Consider the following 17,196-nt stretch of genomic DNA (forward strand, 5'->3'; position numbering starts at 1 on the left):
CTCCACACTGTAGTCTTTTGTGCTGGTGGCTCACTTGGCTCACACAGATCTCTCTGTTGATTCTGTGGTCTGCAGCTCCTGATAACTAAACTGCATGTTTATCCATCAAATCTGTCTCGCAGGCAGATGTAGTCAAACACAGAGTTGGTCGTTTGTCATTAAACATGACTGTTTAATGACCTTTGACCAGTCTGACAGAGGTCAGTGATAAGGAAGACCTGACAGCTGTCTGTGTGGGTTGGACTATATGAATGTAATATGAATGTCATTTTATAAGAAGGACACTATGTAACATTGTGAAGTCCAACAAACTCCTTCACATATTATACTATTCTGTTTTGAAAAAAAAACAGTTCATTTAAATAAAATGTATATGAATTAGTTGAAATTCATCATATTGTGATGTTGCTTGATGCTGTTTGTAGGCTGTAAATTCATTTACAAGACATAATGATCCAGGCTTCCTGGTTGACATGTGTACAGAAAACTGAGACCTGACACACATGGACCCTAACAGAATAATACTACCCACTGCAGAGTGATACCACAACCATACAAATAAAGAGAGTCATACCAGCACGACAGTACGAATAGAGGAGCAGTGGAGTATCACTCACACCCATACAAAATGTACAATACTACTACAATAAACATAAAAAGTGAATGATTCTAAAACAATATTTCCCAGAAGAGTATAATATTTCAGGGTGTCTATTTAGGGTTGAATCAGTGTACAGCTAAACATTAATTCTACAGTATGTGTACATAATATTAGAAATTGAAAAAAATATACTTCACACTGACAGTAACAAACCCTAACAGTTGTGTGTCAGTGCCTGTGGGATAATATTCCTGTCCTGTTTTCCAGGAGACTATTTCCCTGCTCCCTCAGGATGGATGGTGACTCTCTTCCTAACAGCAGCTGTTACTGTAGCAGCATCAGTACTTCTGGTGATCCAGTGGAGAAGAATGGACAGTATGTGCTCATTATATATAGACATGTGTGTCTGAATGTCTGTGTCAGGAAGGATTTATAATCCCTCTGTGTATGAGCAGCTCAGGACATTACTATTGATAACAACTGACAATTAATAATGCAGCCAGTAGGAACTAAAAAACTAAAACTTTTAGCTCAAAAACCAGAGCATCTTCTAGTCTTGATAGAGAACTACCCTCCAGGAGAGTTACAGATGCAGCCATCTATAATACAAACATCTATAATACACATCAAACCCTGAGATAAACTCACTGCATTTTACCAGTGAGCCACAATCAGCCCTTCGCTACTCAAAACAAATCAACAGGTGAGAGTTGTGAAAACGGCTTAATTTAATCTGTTCTTCCTCCTTAGCCTAATGATCACATGTCTTGAAAATACAAAATGTTGTAGCGAATCTCTGTAGTTTCCCTCTGCACAGGAGGACGAGAGAGGCAGGAGACTGGGAGTGCAGTGAACAGGCCTCTTGTCCTTGTTAGGGACACAGGCGTGCTGGTCACTCAGATAGGACAGGAAGGAAGAAGGTAAAGTGAGAGAGAGTGATGGCCAGAGAGACAGAGAGAGGAAACTGGACTCTGTTTACAGAGAGAGGAGAGGGCAAGCTGGACGATGAAGGTTAGGTGCTCAGGCTCCAGGATTGTTACAATTGCTATCAATTACAGTACAATATGTTCTTAAAGCCTCTGTGTATAGTATATTTTTAATAAGCAACATGTAAAATAAAATTAACTTTTTTCTAATTACTATTTATACACAATTTCTAATAATTCTGTGAAAAATATTTATGTGTTACACAATATTGTGAAACAGTGTACAGTAGTTTGTGCAGAGTTGTGTGTAATCATTGTATTTCATGAGATTGTTTATTGCTACTGTACAGTATGATTAATGCAGAAAGGCACTAACAGGTAAATAAATATTTACATTTTAATATTAGAATAAGATTTGACAACCACACACAGCTGCAGTGGTTTAATGCTTCACTTACAGAGCAGTGCAGTCCTCTGATTCCAGAGTATCTATCTTTGTCACCATAGTCAAGCCCATTCAAAGACCCCCCAACCCTTCCTGTCTATTTCACCCCTGATGGCAGTGACTTTCCCTCTGTCTGGAACAGTGTATTCATGAGCTCTGTGTTCATTGGTCAAACTTGATCATGTGACAGGAGGGGGTGGGGACCCTTAAAGGGGAAATCACAGATGAATGGCAGAGAGTGTCAGACCTGCTAATCTATCACAGAAATCACAGATGACCTGGAGAGAGTGACAGACTTTCCATTCTATCAGAGAGAATTGAGGTAAGAGGGGTCAGTTCTGTGGAAGTTTACAACAGAAAGGGTTAAATAAGATCTGTGGATCAATTACTGTCAAACGTATGGCTAGACAGGCAGAACGACCTGCAATGATTCTGTCTCTTATGTTCTTTTGTTCAGTGAAATATAGAATATGTGTAATAGAAAACATGGCTAATGTATTTTTTCAGCTTCTGCAGCCCCGGTCCTGTGTCACTGACTGTCCTGTCTGTGTTTCTTTACAGGGGAGGAGAAACTCAATAGTGAGTAAATCAGTCAGACTCTCTGTGCTGTGTCCTGTAGTGATTTCAGCAGGAGCTCCTCTGTAAATGATCCTGGACCAGGTTTCTAACCGAATTGTACTGTATGTTATTATAATACAAGGTCCACGTAGAACAACTTGTATACTGTATTTACACTTTTCTTATAATTGACAGTTTATTTATGGAAGGAGCTATTAACTTCCAATTTGAAATTGAAAACTTAAACCAATTTGAGTGTCATCAGACACCAGAGCTCTGATGGTCTAAATCATGTCTTATTATTTCCAGCCATTCCTGTCATCCTCACAGAACTGGGTAAGTGATCTTCTGTGTCTGTGAGATATCAGATCCACCAATATAAACACTGATGAATTATATTTCAGTGCACTGTTGTTCTGCAGTTTACTGTACTCTTCTGTAACGAACTATATTGCACTGAAGTGAATCCTTCTTTTATTTTTTTCAGTAATAGACACAGGTATTTGATCAGTTGTGAAGATTTACAAAAGCAATAGAAGCTACAGAGAAATAGAGAAAGTCCTGTACAACAATGTAAATAAGTTTTGACTTCCTCTCAGTTTGGTCCCAATGCACATTTTCAAAGTTAATATTTTAATGAAAACTTTAGTTTTAGACCCCTTGCATGGGTGAAAAAAACTAACTGGCAGCACAAGCTATAAAGTAAGAAATGCTGCTTGTATGAATATCAGTCTTCTTTGCTCTCTTCTAATGAGTCAAAGACATGTTCTCCACTCTTGTCTGAAGAGTCTCCTTTCAGACTGACAACAGGCCATCAGCCCCTTGTCCTGAGTGCACAGTCTGTATCTTGACACTGTGGGGGTCCTGCCTGTGTCCTGCTGTTACACACAGTGTCTGTAGTGCTGGAACAACACAGCTGGTTGTTACAGTACCGGCATCCTGCCACCAGAGGGCACCCAAGCCGATTGCATGTACCTCATCTGCTCTGGGGAGGAGTAGGTTAATCAGACCTCGTTAACCCATCACCAGGCCTCCCCTCCAGCCTACTTGAACCCTGCTCTGTGTCCACAGTGCTCAGTAGTGGGTTAGACCTTGAGAGCTACATGGTTCTTTCATTGTGATATCTTCCCAAGACACCCTCCAGGTTTTTGGATTTTGAGCTTGCTTTATCCACCTTGATTTCTGGATTTTGTCTTGGATTTTTTAGTTTAAATTTCCCTTTTGGTTTTTGACCTTTTGTTAGTTTTAAGACCTTGACCTTGGATTTCGCTGTTTACATGTGATCATACCTGCATAGGGTCCCCTTCTTTGAAAATAGATGCTCAGCAGTGTGACACTGCTCTGACTGCTTGTGTTCAGCCAGCTGGGCCCCTGTCTGTGTCAGACTGATACTGTCTATGTGTCAGTCTTCTTGGATCAGGCCTGGTGTGGACATGTGCGCACCATGGTGTGTGACTGGTCATTTCTCACTGTCCAGCTGATGTCCAGAGATCAGGCGGTGTGACCAGTGAGAAGGACATCTCTGTATCTCAGTCAGTGATACTGGTCACTGTGGGTATAGGACACTCAGTCAGTGATACTGGTCAGTCAGGCAGTGTTAGAGCAGTCAATACAGAAAGTCAAAGACGGCTCACTGCTGTGGACAGGAGACTGTGTTTCTTTCTTATCTCTCTCAGTGGCTCAAGCACCAGACTCCAGGGTGTCCTGTGATGTGTCTGTGTGTCTTATTGCCTTGTGCTGCTCAGTCTTATTGAGTGAGACTCCAGTCTTACAGCCACTGCTGCTCACACTCACTGACACTCTGATCACACTGCAGTGGAGACTGGGGATCCTGAAATTGTCACAATTGTAGTCCCTCCTCCTTAAGGGCACTCCGGCTCTTTCACTTTGGATTTGATTCTGTGCACCTTTTCCCACCTTAAAAGCCAGGCACTGACATTCATCCAGGAAGCGCCTGGTCCCGTTAAGGTTTTAACCTCTGTTCCCGTTCCCTGTCCGCCGGTTCCGACCCGGTTCATGGTTTTAATTCCTTGTTTGGATGGATCACCTGGCTATGGACTTATTCTTGTGTTTTTGGATTCCCTCTATGGATTACTTCTGGATTGTTTGCCTCGGCCACACCTTCCCCGTGCACCAGCGCACTTTGGACACGCCCCCCCTGTTTTCAGCCCTGTAATCCTGTATGACGTTTTCCTAGTGTTTCCCCACTTCTTCGGATTGTGTCGTCCACATAGGGTCCGGAAAGAACTGTTCGTTACAGAAATGAACTGACTGCAGACTGTAGTATAAATTCTGGTATAATAACAGGTAAGAAGCAACAATGGTCTTTAATACAATAAAGATCTACTCTTTCTCTGCAGATGCTGTGAAGCGAGCTCCTATCCCAAAATCGCGTATGTACACTGTGTGAAACTCTGCTGACTGACGGCACTGATTTTACTGACATCTTACTACCAGTTTGTTTCTGTGATTAACAGTGTCTGTGTCTCTGTGTTTCAGAATGGCAGTGGCTGTGCAGTTCTGCAGGTAGGTCTGTTTCCTGTTGAAGATACAGACACAGTACTGCTATTGAGCACTAATATTAATGAGTATTGATTCCTGGTGAGAAATACACTGATAAAAGAGTAAGGAGAATGTGAATCAGTGTAAACTGAGTTTCACTGCAGGTTCACATCATATTCCTGTGGAAAACCTCATCTCCTTTCACAGTGATCATGTTGTCATTCAGCCAGTGGAACCATGTCTGTGCTGGACTGACTGAGGTATAAAATCACACAACCTAAATCAAAACCTTTTTACTATGAAAAGCTCCCAGTCTGTAGGAGACTACATGTCATGGGTACAAATCATGAGTCCTACACAGTGGAGCATTTTAATAAACAGAGATAACAAAATCAGTTATTAAAATATTTACACAACTGATGGTAAGAACACTATTTCACTGCTGACCTCGTGAGCCTACAAAATAAGAATAATATGATAATAATATGTGTCCCTGTTCACCTGTCTGGGGTATAACCCCAGTATTGTCTGTGCTGGACACAGTGTCCCCCAGGACACTACAGCTCAGTACTGACCCTGTCCTTTCTTCTGTACAGGTGAAGGCAGCCCCATCCCTGACCTGCGTAAGTCCACTGTGTGTAAAGTCACAGCTCCTGCTGGGCTCCAGCTCTCTCCCTGTCAGTGTGTGTGGAGGACAGAGGGGTATTTAAACTGGGGAACTGGGGGACAGGAGCTCCCAAAAGGGCAATTCTGTTGGATCAGGAAGACCTGGGCAACACTAACAATAAACCATAAAAATAATACATCACAGAAGTCCATTCTTAAATATTTCTATATTACTAATGTATTTTTTCAATTCTTGGAACATGAGCAATAAAGGAGGTTTCAGTGTAAATGAAGCTGAGCTCCTGATCTTTTATACTGATACTGTATGTCTGAAATTCTTGTAATTTTAACTTTTAGTGTCTGTAATTCTGTGTTCCAGTGTGTGACTGTGATTAACAGTGCCTGTATATCGGTGTTCCAGTGTGTCTGTGATTAACAGTGTCTGTATCTCTGTGTCCCAGTGTGTGACTGTGATTAACAGTGTCTGTATCTCTGTGTTCCAGTGTGTGACTGTGATTAACAGTGTCTGTATCTCTGTGTTCCAGTGTGTGACTGTGATTAACAGTGTCTGTATTGCTGTGTTTCAGAATGGCAGTGGCTGTGCAGTGTTGCAGGTAGGTCTGTCTCTTCTTGATGACAGATGCATGTTTTAAGCCATAGTGTCTGGGGTTATTGAGTTCTTGAGTCCAGGAGATCTGTTTAATGTGAGATGATCATTCCTGGTGTGTAAACAGAAGGAGATGTATTTCAATCCCATGTTTCTGTAACATCCTACATGTGATCTCAGTGGGCTGTGAAGATCAATCAAAGATTCATGGTGGGAATTTCTCCATCCTGTGTTTCAGTCTAATGTCCAGTATGAGTCTTTCCTGGAGGGACTGACAGTGTAGAAAACTAAAAAAAAAAAGAACTGAGAAGAATCTCTTTTACACAGAATAAGTGAAAATATCAGTCAGCTTCAGTTTCCACTGAACTAAAGGTGCTCTGAGTCCAGAAATGAATTCAAGTGTTTTTATAAAATCATGTACAGTAGGTCATTGTGTAAGCCTTTCTAGGCTCCAGGAGTAAAAAAATAAGAGCTGATAGGAATATCTTTCATCTTCACTAGATTGACAGACAGACAGGCAAAGGGTAGTATTTACTCAGTATTAAGTATTAATAGTTTACACTGAAATATTAAGTATGAGGAGAGTATTAAGTCAGTATTCATTAGTCATGCGAATAAAGCTGCTTGAATTGATTAAAACCCCCATTCGCGCTGAACATGTATAAGCCCCACCCCCCGTCTGTCAGTGGTCAGATCTCACTGATTGACAGCTGGTGTCTCCTATCAGAGAGGCTGACAGTGAGCGCGAGCAGTCTGAAGTCAGTATGAGCGCCTCTGTTTCTCTCGTCTTTCTCTCCGGGTTTCTGGATGTGTTATTTCTGCTTTAAACTGAACACTTTGGATATTTCCTCGCATTTTCAAAGTAAGTGGGAAGGCTTTCTTATATCTCAGCAAGGTTTTGCTTTTTCCATTATATTTTTTTCTGTAACAAACGAGCGTTACGCAGTCTTTGAATTCAGCACTTTTTTATTCTGCGTCGTCAGGAAAATGGTCTCAGAGAAGATGAACGAGCTGCTGAACTGGGATTTGAAATAAACCGGTTTAACAGACAGGCTGTCCAGTTTCTTACAGTATACAGGTCGCTGTGGTGGGTTGTGAAGTGTTTGAAAGCGAGTGGTCGGGCTGTAGTTTCTCCTGCAGTCTGGTCGGTCCTGTGTTTATTAATAATGTCGTTTAAAAACATGAAGTTTCATCGCTGTGAAAACAAGTGTTTAATGTTTGTATTTAGAGGATATTGGGATCACTCCCATGTGTAACACTAGTGAAACAGTGAAGAAGATGTCGTTTCTCTGGAAGGGAAGAGCAGTCATTAGTAATTGACTTGTGTTTCTCTCTCGGTGTGTTTGGGGACAAAGACATTTCACAGTCTGATGGAGTTGAGTTGGACTGTGATCGGCAGGAGCCTGTTGTGATGTTTGTGTTTTATTCCCCAGCTGCTGTGACTCTGGACCCTGATACAGCTCACTGTGAGCTCAGCCTGTCTGAGGATGGGAAGAGAGTGAGACTGGGAGAGAGGAAGAGTCTCTCTGACAATCCTCACAGATTTGATCTCTGGCGCTGTGTCGTGAGCAGGCAGGCCTTCACCTCAGGGAGACACTACTGGGAGGTGGAGGTGAACAACAGCTGGAGAATAGGAGTGACCAGAGAGTCTGCAGAGAGGAAAGGGGGGATCAGCTTCTCTCCCCAGCAGGGTTACTGGTGTCTGTACTCTGAGCCTTATGGTTTCTCTGCTCTCACTGACCCTGAGACTGATCTCCCCCTCAGTCTGTGGCCCAGGAAGCTGGGGGTGTGTGTGGATATTGAGGAGAGGAAGGTCTCCTTTTACACAGTGGAGTCCAGAGCTCATGTCTACACTTTCACTGACATGGTCTTCCCTCAGGGGGAGAAGATCTATCCTGTCTTCGGTAACTGGGATCGTTATAAAGACCTTGAGCTGCTGCCTGCTGTCAGTGTGGAGATTAAAACCGTCACTGACTCATGAACACAGGCTGACTCTCTCCCAGCTCTCTGTCCACTGCTCTTACTGGGAGACGGGTTTACTGACGGGTAGTGAGATGAGGTCATCAATAAAATAGTAATTTTAGATGATGACGATGTGGTTTTTATATTTAAAAAAATTAAACGGGGAAAAATAACATGTACGAGAGAGGGCGAGATAAGGCGCTACCAGCCGGCTGTACTCCTGACTTGTAAATATCTCTGGAAACCCTCCCGTGTTTTTTTTTCTAATTTTGAGAAAATAAACTTTTAAAAATGAAATCCCATGTGAGTCTCTCCTGCGCGTGCTGGTGACTGTGAAGCTGCCAGAATGGGGAGGGACCCGCTGACGTCACCACAGCCAGGAGGAATAGGGACTGTGACGCAGACAGGAAGTGGCTCAGGGTGGTTATGGGAGTTGTAGTTTGTAGGCAGCGCTGTGTCTGTGAGCAGCTACAGCCAGTCTAATACCCGGCTCCTCTTAGTCAGGGTCACATCAGCATGTTCAGTATTGTGTATTTTATGTTCTTATGGGGTTTATTGTGTGGAGCTTTGCTTAGTGTGAGGGAAGTTTGATGTGATCTCTGACCCAGGGGAAAGTGGACGCGCTGTGTCCGTTACTCTTTTTTCGGGTCTTTGGTTCCCAATGAAGTGTGATAATCGGCCAGTGAAGCTCTGTTTTCCTTCATATGGAAGCCCAAAAGTTTATGGCAGCGGCGAGTTTTTTTCTTCACGGACAGAAACTTGGGCTCTGTGTCAGTCTTGTCTTCCGTCCTGCCGTTTGGACATTTCATGTGGACGATTCTCTGTCCACAGAGGGACTGTGTCGTGAGAGGTAGTTTTCACACACTCCCTTGTGCGCTGGTTAGTGTGGTAATTGTGAGACGCTCCCTAGAGCAGGCGAGTTAGAAGATGGCGACAGACCTGCTGTTCAAGTAAAAAGTGAAGTTAAACTCATTCCTGGTGTTGTGTTCAGCTGTGTTTAATATATATAAACTAACCCAAAACACAAGAGACTGCAGCGGGAGATTACTGCACTGCTTCGGCAGTTCATGTATTCAGCAGGATGAGCATCATGAGTATCTGAGGGATTATTTTTGTAACTTTGGGATGTATATTTGTTTCCTTTCATTATTTTGTCCCTCTTTCTACCTTGGAACAAAACGTGCTGTAATCGTCTCTATTCTCACACGTCTCTCTCCCCCCCTCCAATTTGCAGCACCTTCTGAATGGTCTCTCTGCCTCTCCCCTCTCCCCTCTCCCCTCTCCCGCCTCCTGGGTTTTCTTCTCCTGCTACATTATCTCTGCAGTTTCCTTTCTCTGCTTTTCAGCAGGAATAAACCCTTCCTGGTTCCTTTGCAGCCTACGCATGCTGACACAGCTCCCCACCAGCTACAGGGAGGTCAGTTACAGGGAAGAAACCTTCACTGGGTCCTTTGCAGCGTTTAAACTTGCTTTCTCCACGTTACAATTGTACAGTCATTAACGATGTCACGTCAGTCAAGGAAAAATTAGTCTTGACTTCTGCCTTTCGAAAAAGTACAGTCAGCCTTCTGCACCTGAACACCTCCATTGCGTCGAGCCTGTCTACCGAAACACTGTCTAATTTCTACATTTGCATTGTGATCCTAATGATCTGGAAGCTCATTTACAAATGTAAAAACTCCATCGAAGTCCCTTCCGAATGTAAAACTGGGGAAAGTCAGTTGAAAGACGGAACAAACTACAAACAGACCTGGACCACAAGACCAATAAAATCACTGCAGACAGGAGTGTGAATGACTGGAGCTTTATTGAGTCTCAGTACAAGTGATCTCTCACAGCAGGCAGAGCAGAGCCAAGAGTCTCACCAGAGAGGACGGGAGACACAGTGAGAGAGGAGATAACAGAGAATCCCTCAGTAATAACCACACAGAACAGGACAGGAGACACAGTGACAGAGAGAGAGAGGAGATCAAAGAGACTCCCTCAGTGATCAAAAGACATAACAGGACAGGAGACACAGTGAGAGAGGAGATCACAGAGAATCCTTCAGTGATCAACAGACACAACCGGAAAGGAGACACAGTGCTTCAAAAGTTTATCAATAATCTCTAAATAGAAAACAACATCAGAGGTCAGACACAAAATTGTTATTGACATTCTAAGTTAATTTTTAAACTCAACAAACTATATTTTATTCAAACTCATTAATCTTCAAATAAGTCTAAGATTTATAACCCCGAGAGGAAGTTCAGGAAAATCATTTTCACCTTCCTGGTTTTCACAGAACTCTCAGAACTTCAACTCAGAAGTTCTTGTTGGTCTGTACTCAGCTCGTCAGAAGTTGTCTGGTGGTGTCTGTGGAATGTGGTCACATCGTATATATAGACACACTGTATCCTGCAGACTCAGGATGAGATGAGAGAAAGGTCTGCTGAGGTCCAGCATGAAGACGTTCCTCTCTACATCAGTAGTCTCAGTTCTCATGAAGATAACAGTGTGGTTTTTATTCTTCTCAATATCCCCCAAACCACAGGGCTGGTTCTCAGCACACAAGGGCCACGTGATTTTGAGAAGAATCTTGTTTGCATGGAAAATGTATTTTAGAGTTTAATGTCCCTGTGCTGAAGAACTGGTCTCAGTTCTCTCTGCCCAGTGTCACAGCTGGTTCTCCCATGAGTCTCAGTGTCAGGGTCAGCCAGTGTGTGAGGAGATGAACAGAGGAGCCTCACACTCAAGATCACTGTGGAAGAGGGACCAGAGTGTTTTTCAGTTTTCTATTGAGGTCCTGCAGTGTGGTGACACCAGCTTTACAGTCCATTTCTGACTCTCTACTTGAAATAGCCAAAGAAAATAAATAAAACCTTAAACATGGTCATTCTTGTTTTCATGCACTCCTGAGGACTCCTGTCTCTCCTGTTGTCACACACACACCTGAGGACTCCTGTCTCTCCTGTTGTCACACACACACACACACACACATACACACACACACACACACACCCCTGAGGACTCCTGTCTCTCCTGTTGTCACACACACACTTGAGGACTCCTGTTACACACACACCTGAGTACTCCTGACTCTCCTGTTGTCACACACACCCCTGAGGACTCCTGTCTCTCCTGTTGTCACACACACCCCTGAGGACTCCTGTCTCTCCTGTTGTCACACACACACCTGAGGACTCCTGTCTCTCCTGTTGTCACACACACACACACTTGAGGACTCCTGTCTCTCCTGTTGTCACACACACACACACTTGAGGACTCCTGTCATCACACAAACACAAGAGGACTCCTGTCTCTCCTGTTCTCAAACACACCGGAGGGGAATTATCTGTTAATGCTTCTTCCTGTGGAAGTGTGTGCTGGTCAGCATCAGCCCCAGCTGTGTCGAGTATCTGAGCTGACCGGTGTTCCTGTGGTGTTCAGTACTGGTTAATAGAGCTATCAAGCTCAGGGCTGCCTGTTAATATCACTAACGCTATTGGAAACCGCCTAAGGACCTCAGTTATGAGCCTGAGTTTAGCCTGTTCTAGTTCAGCTGCTTGAAATCAAGAGACAGCCAGCTGGACTGACCCCCTCCTCCCTACAGCAGTCTCAGGACACCAGCACAGAACTCTCCTGCTCTCCTCGTCTTCCCTCAGGCCTGAAGAGACTCTGCAGCCGAAACACTAAGTCTTTTCCTTCTGCTCGACCTGTCCCTGAGCAGCCCAGGAGTGAGACAGCCCCCTCGAACCTCCAGCACTCTTCATTTACACAGTGTAGTCTCAGGAGTGATCCTGAATCCACATCACTGCTGGACTTCCTGACTCAGTAACAAGCTCACTGACCGCAGGAGACAGGGATAAGTTCTCCTGTCCTAGTAAAGACACTTACTGCTCCAGAAGCAAAACAATTTGACATTTCCCCATAAAACTCAAAATCCAGCATTTGTGGGTTACCTTTATTTATTTTTTTCCCCCAATATTAGAGGCAAAAAGGAGAGAGAAGGCACAACATGGAACAGGAAGTGACATCACACAGTAGGGTCTACAACTACCAGGACAGCACAGTTACAGATGCAGCCATTCAAAGTGCGCGGCACAGACACCGCAGTACAGATACCGCAGGTATGATGACACGGGATACCGCGGTGCGTGATTGGTTGACCGACAGGGGCACTCGTGGTCCGTTGGTCTGTCGTAGAAAGACTTACTGTAAACGTCTTTACTGTGCCCGTTGTAGATATTGAATTTTACCACTGAAGGGAAATCTTAGTAGCTGAGCATAAAAAGAATAGGAGCATACTGTAACGCCTGTGAAGGCCATAAACGATATTAATTTTGGAACGTAAACATACAGTATATAGCTGGTCTTGGTACTTTAAAGAAAAAAATACACACCGTTATTCCATTTCTCCCTAAACATTGTAAGCTTCGAAGTCTTTAACTAACGTGATACCGGAGTCAACAAGCATACTTTTAGACTTTGATTAAAAGGGAATATAATATGGAATCGCGTATCTAAAGAATTTAATAACGGTATGATTATATCCGTGTACTGCGGCAGGGCTGTGTAGGGCTGTTTCACCTGCCTGATCATGCGAGCTCTCTTGTAGCCGACTGGTCTAGGTGCGTGACTACCAACTGGTAGGTTGTGTGTTTGAATCCAGCTGGTGCTGAACTTTTATTTTAACAAACATTTCTTCGAAAAAATAGGTAAGCGATATTATGGACAATCAGTTGACTTTTATATTTCAAAATATCGCAACATGATCGATATTTGCGATATTTTGAACATATCTTCCCTTCTGACAGCGGTTCCCGCTTCTATTGTGTGTGTGTGTGCAACAGTAAATTTTTATAGAGAAATGGAGGCTGGACAGTATGCGTTACAATATAAACATTTATATTGATTTAAATCGTGTTCTGATTTAAATCGCAAACGCGTGTTTAATTATGTGTTTTTAATCATAATCAGGCTAATGCATTTCTACATTTTCTGTATGAACCAGCTTAGAGGTTCATACAGAAAGACAGCTTGTGTTTAAATTGAGTGTAAGGTAATTTATGCTTCTAAAGTCATGGTCAGTATTATTGTACTGTGCTGTACTGTGTCACATTATTTTATAGCGTTTTTATTGCGTTATTAAATCCGGTGGCGCTGTGTTAGTTTCCTGACTCACATTATTTAAACTACCACATTGATCAATTATCTCTAAATAAACTTTATTTTATATAGCGTTTTAAGCGATTAGGTAATTAGATTGCTCATAAACCTAATCGCTTTTTCTACATAAACACAGCGTGATTGCTCTCTGAAAATGCTTTTCCTTTATTTTTAAAGTAGGCTCAGATTTCAACTATAGATCGTATTATTATAAACTTTCTTGGAAAAATGTATTTTATGTAAACCATGTTTGCTATTAATTCATTTAGGGCTAAAATACGTTCATTGTCTTCCAATCGAGTTGACATTGGAAGCCTGCCACACCCGGACTGTTAAACCAACGCATTAGCACGTCAAAGCCCATTGAGCCAGTATTGGCTTTAGTATCCCCCCCTTCTCCCCTCAATTCAATTCAATTCAAGGTGTTTTATTTGCATGACAGATGGGTACAAGCAGTGTTGGGTATGTATATTGTAACGCTTACGGCAGACAGGCACTGTGTAAGAGCTGGCGCACCAGAGCAGCGCACCGAGGGAGCGTCTGCATTTCTAACTTAGTTTTTAAAATTAGTCAAGCAATATGAAGCATCTCCTTTTACTTAGTGCCTGAGCATAAAAAGAATAGGAGCATACTGCAACGCGTGTGAAGGCCATAAACGATATTAATTTTGGAACATAAACATACAGTATATGGCTGGTCTTGGTACTTTAAAGAAAAAAATACACACCAGTATTCCATTTCTCCCTAAACATTTTAAGCATCGAAGTCTTTAACTAACACGATACCGGAGTCAACAAGCATACTTTTAGAATTTGATTAAAAGGGAATATAATATGGAATCGCGTATCTCAAGAAATTAATAACGATATAATTATATTCATGTTGCAAAAGAACTGCAACGGACATAAAAACTCCCTTGCTTTTAACAGAGCGTTCCATAATTTCTAACTACGAAAATGCCAGGTGAAAGGATTTGTAAACATATTTTGTTAAAGCAAGTTAGTTTTTTCCACAACACATAAAAGACATTTTTCCAAGAAAGTTTAGCCTTTGTCACCAATGAAACCACTAAATAAAGACATAAATATAGAAATCTTAAGATTTGTTCTATTTAATGTTGGTAGCAGGATGAACTGTCAGAGTGTATATTTTGTCGCAGAGTTGCTGCAAGATGTTAACAGTGAAAAAGGTATTTAGAAATGAGTTATTTCAAGATGAAAATTTTCAGAATAATTGCAAATCTAGCAGGATAGAGAAAGCACAGAAAACTGGCAGTTAGATTGATCAGATTAGTATGAAAAGTCATTTAGCAAAGGGAATTAGAGTGACAAACTAGTATACTTTAGATCTTTGTTTCTGAACCAGGGACAATCTAATCATGTTTCCCTATAACAATAATAAAAAACTTTATTTGATATATCACCATTAAAGGTGGCATCTCAAAGCAATACAGTAGATGTAAAAACAGATAAAAGGACCACAGATTACAAAGTAAATGCATATAAGAAAGACAAGCAGTTAGAGGTGCTACCAAAATTAGAAAATGAAGCAGATACAGACACTAAGTCTTCTGAAAAGAAAGGTTCTGAGGTTAGATTTAAACTGGCCCTGGTGTGTGTGTGTTTGTGTCTGTCTGTCCTGTGATGGACTGGCGCTATGTCCAGGGTGTATTCTGCCTTGTGTCCGTCGCTTACTGGGATAGGCTCCAAATCCTCTGTACTGGATAAAGAGATTAGAAATGGAAGTAAAGGCACTGTGTGGATGGAACTATACACAGTGTTAGAAACCCACTATGAAATGGCAGCATCTCACTGAGAATAAAATATTTTATTATTTTATTAAAATATTTTATATCTTAAGGAAACAGCCTTTCCACCTCTCTTGCACATCAGTATCCATACCTAGTTATTTAAACAAATTGCCTCTAATTATAAACATCTTAATATGCTGGCTCTGTGGATCCGCATCAGCTATGTTTGCCCATTCCTTCAATTCATGTGCATCCAACACAGTTCAATGCCAGCAACTACACATAATCTAAAATACAATCCTTATTTCAGTATCTATGTAAACATATAGTCTGTTAACTTCATCATCTTCATCAAAAGTATGCCTAACCCCATTAGGAAGTGTTCTTGTTATAAGTGTATTCCTCAGCTTTCCCCAAACTATCTTCTTCTTGCCAACATCTCTAGTCTTTTATCCTGCAATAACTCAGCCAACACTTAAATCTCCAAAAGCTGCTTGTGTTAATTTCTTTAAATCACAAATATCATGTGTAAATACTGGCCATGTAATACTCTGCATTGTGGAATAATAGTTTATTTTAAAGGGAACTAGAGAAACTAAGAACTAGAGAAATCTAGTTTTTTTCTAGAATTAATAAATGCACATCCTGTTCACTGAGGAAATTAAATCCACACTGAGCAATCTTCAATATGTTCAGAATATGACAGCAAGAATCCTATCAGGGATGCATTACACCTGTTTTCAAGTCCTTGCACTGGTTACCTATCAGATTTCGAGTCAACCTCAAAATCCTTATCCTCCTTATATACTGTCCTACAACTGTTATTATTGATCTCCGAATTATTGTACTTGACATGACTTCATTCAGCCTTTCCTGAACGTCTATGACAGGCAGAGAGAGTGCTGTTTCTGGTGCGATCTTTTACAGCTGACATTTCACTGTTTTAAACGAACAAGAAATTAGATTGCTCATAAATCACTTATTCTATATAAACACAGCGTAATTGCCCTCCGAAAATCTTCTTTTTCTTGTTTGTTTTAGAGACCTTGATCGAAACTGATTTTAGATGTCAGAAAGGATTTATTTTCTCTGTATTTCCTACATTGCTTTGTCGAGATTTTAACTTTATATCTAACTTTATATCTAGGCTCAGATTTCAACTATAAATCGTACAGTAATTAATAGCAGTAAATACTGATGCTTATACATAAAAAAGTCATGCCTTGGAGTATAGACCCCCAAAGGAATGCCATAGACTCAAACTGCAAAATAAACACATACAGAAAGAAAGTATTTGTATTGTAATTGCAAATCCTGGTACTGTATGAGTGATTGGTATGACTTTCCTCATTACAAATCTCTTATTAGAATTTAAATTTCTCTGTAACTCCAGGTCAGAACAGAGAAAATGTAACTGCCTTAAGGAGTTTACGATTATGAAAAATAGAAGGATAAGCATGATACGTATGTCTTCTGTCATTTTCTAAGTCATGTTACTGAGCACCAAATCTTATTGAGAATATGAATCCATTTAAGGTTTATACCATTAAAGTAACGGTTTATTCCATGCTGAAAATGTTTGTACCAGACTTTTTTGAGGCCTGTTTAATTGTGTCTGAAGTCTGATGTTGTAAATTTTATTGTTAAAAAGATCCATGAAAATGTCACTACTAAAGTTAGCTGGTACTGTTGGTACTGTAAGTGGCAAGTAGAGCTCATATTTTAGATTTTAAGGAAGCAACGGACACAAGGCAGAATACACCCTGGACATAGCGCCAGTCCATCACAGGACAGACAGACACAAACACACACACACCAGGGCCAGTTTTCCCATAAACCAATTAACTTACCAGTATGTTTTGGAGTGCGAGAGGGAGTCATATCACACATATGGAGAAAAACCATGTAACCCAGAGAGAACATGTAAACCCCACACACACAGGATGGCAGGAATTGAACCTAGGACCCCAGTGCTGCAAGATAGCAATGCTAACCACTTTGCCACCATTATAAATGGATGGATATCTTAGTTATCTTTCTAGTTCACAGGTTTGCATGCATAATTTAATTTTGAAAGCCACTGAGACATCA

General features: G+C 41.5%; 2 protein-coding genes across 9 annotated transcripts in view; one reads left to right on the forward strand and one right to left on the reverse strand.

Annotated features, from left to right (window-relative positions):
- Window positions 1–17,196, forward strand: part of LOC148834015 (butyrophilin subfamily 1 member A1-like) — a 318,969-nt gene that overhangs the window by 127,968 nt on the left and 173,805 nt on the right. The window contains exons 5-12 of one of the 8 annotated variants that reach the window (XM_088916241.1): window positions 869–976; window positions 2,534–2,551; window positions 2,840–2,866; window positions 4,891–4,923; window positions 5,030–5,056; window positions 5,629–5,655; window positions 6,226–6,252; window positions 7,679–8,509. The exons of 5 other annotated variants lie outside the window; for them this stretch is intronic. In XM_088916241.1, coding sequence (XP_088772367.1) covers window positions 869–976; window positions 2,534–2,551; window positions 2,840–2,866; window positions 4,891–4,923; window positions 5,030–5,056; window positions 5,629–5,655; window positions 6,226–6,252; window positions 7,679–8,226 — 815 coding nt within the window. In that variant the 3' untranslated portion in view covers window positions 8,227–8,509. Of the gene's footprint in view, window positions 1–868; window positions 977–2,533; window positions 2,552–2,839; window positions 2,867–4,890; window positions 4,924–5,029; window positions 5,057–5,628; window positions 5,656–6,225; window positions 6,253–7,678; window positions 8,510–17,196 lie in introns of those variants that run through there. 2 more of the 8 variants (XM_088916233.1, XM_088916242.1) reach the window with 2 other exon arrangements.
- LOC148834017 (fructose-bisphosphate aldolase C-like) overlaps window positions 1–17,196 on the reverse strand; it is a 62,704-nt gene that overhangs the window by 41,392 nt on the left and 4,116 nt on the right. The gene's annotated exons all lie outside the window — the stretch shown is intronic.

The sequence above is a fragment of the Atractosteus spatula genome, chromosome 5 (genome assembly GCF_055471065.1).
Source record: "Atractosteus spatula isolate fAtrSpa1 chromosome 5, fAtrSpa1.hap1, whole genome shotgun sequence".
Lineage (NCBI taxonomy): Eukaryota > Metazoa > Chordata > Actinopteri > Semionotiformes > Lepisosteidae > Atractosteus > Atractosteus spatula.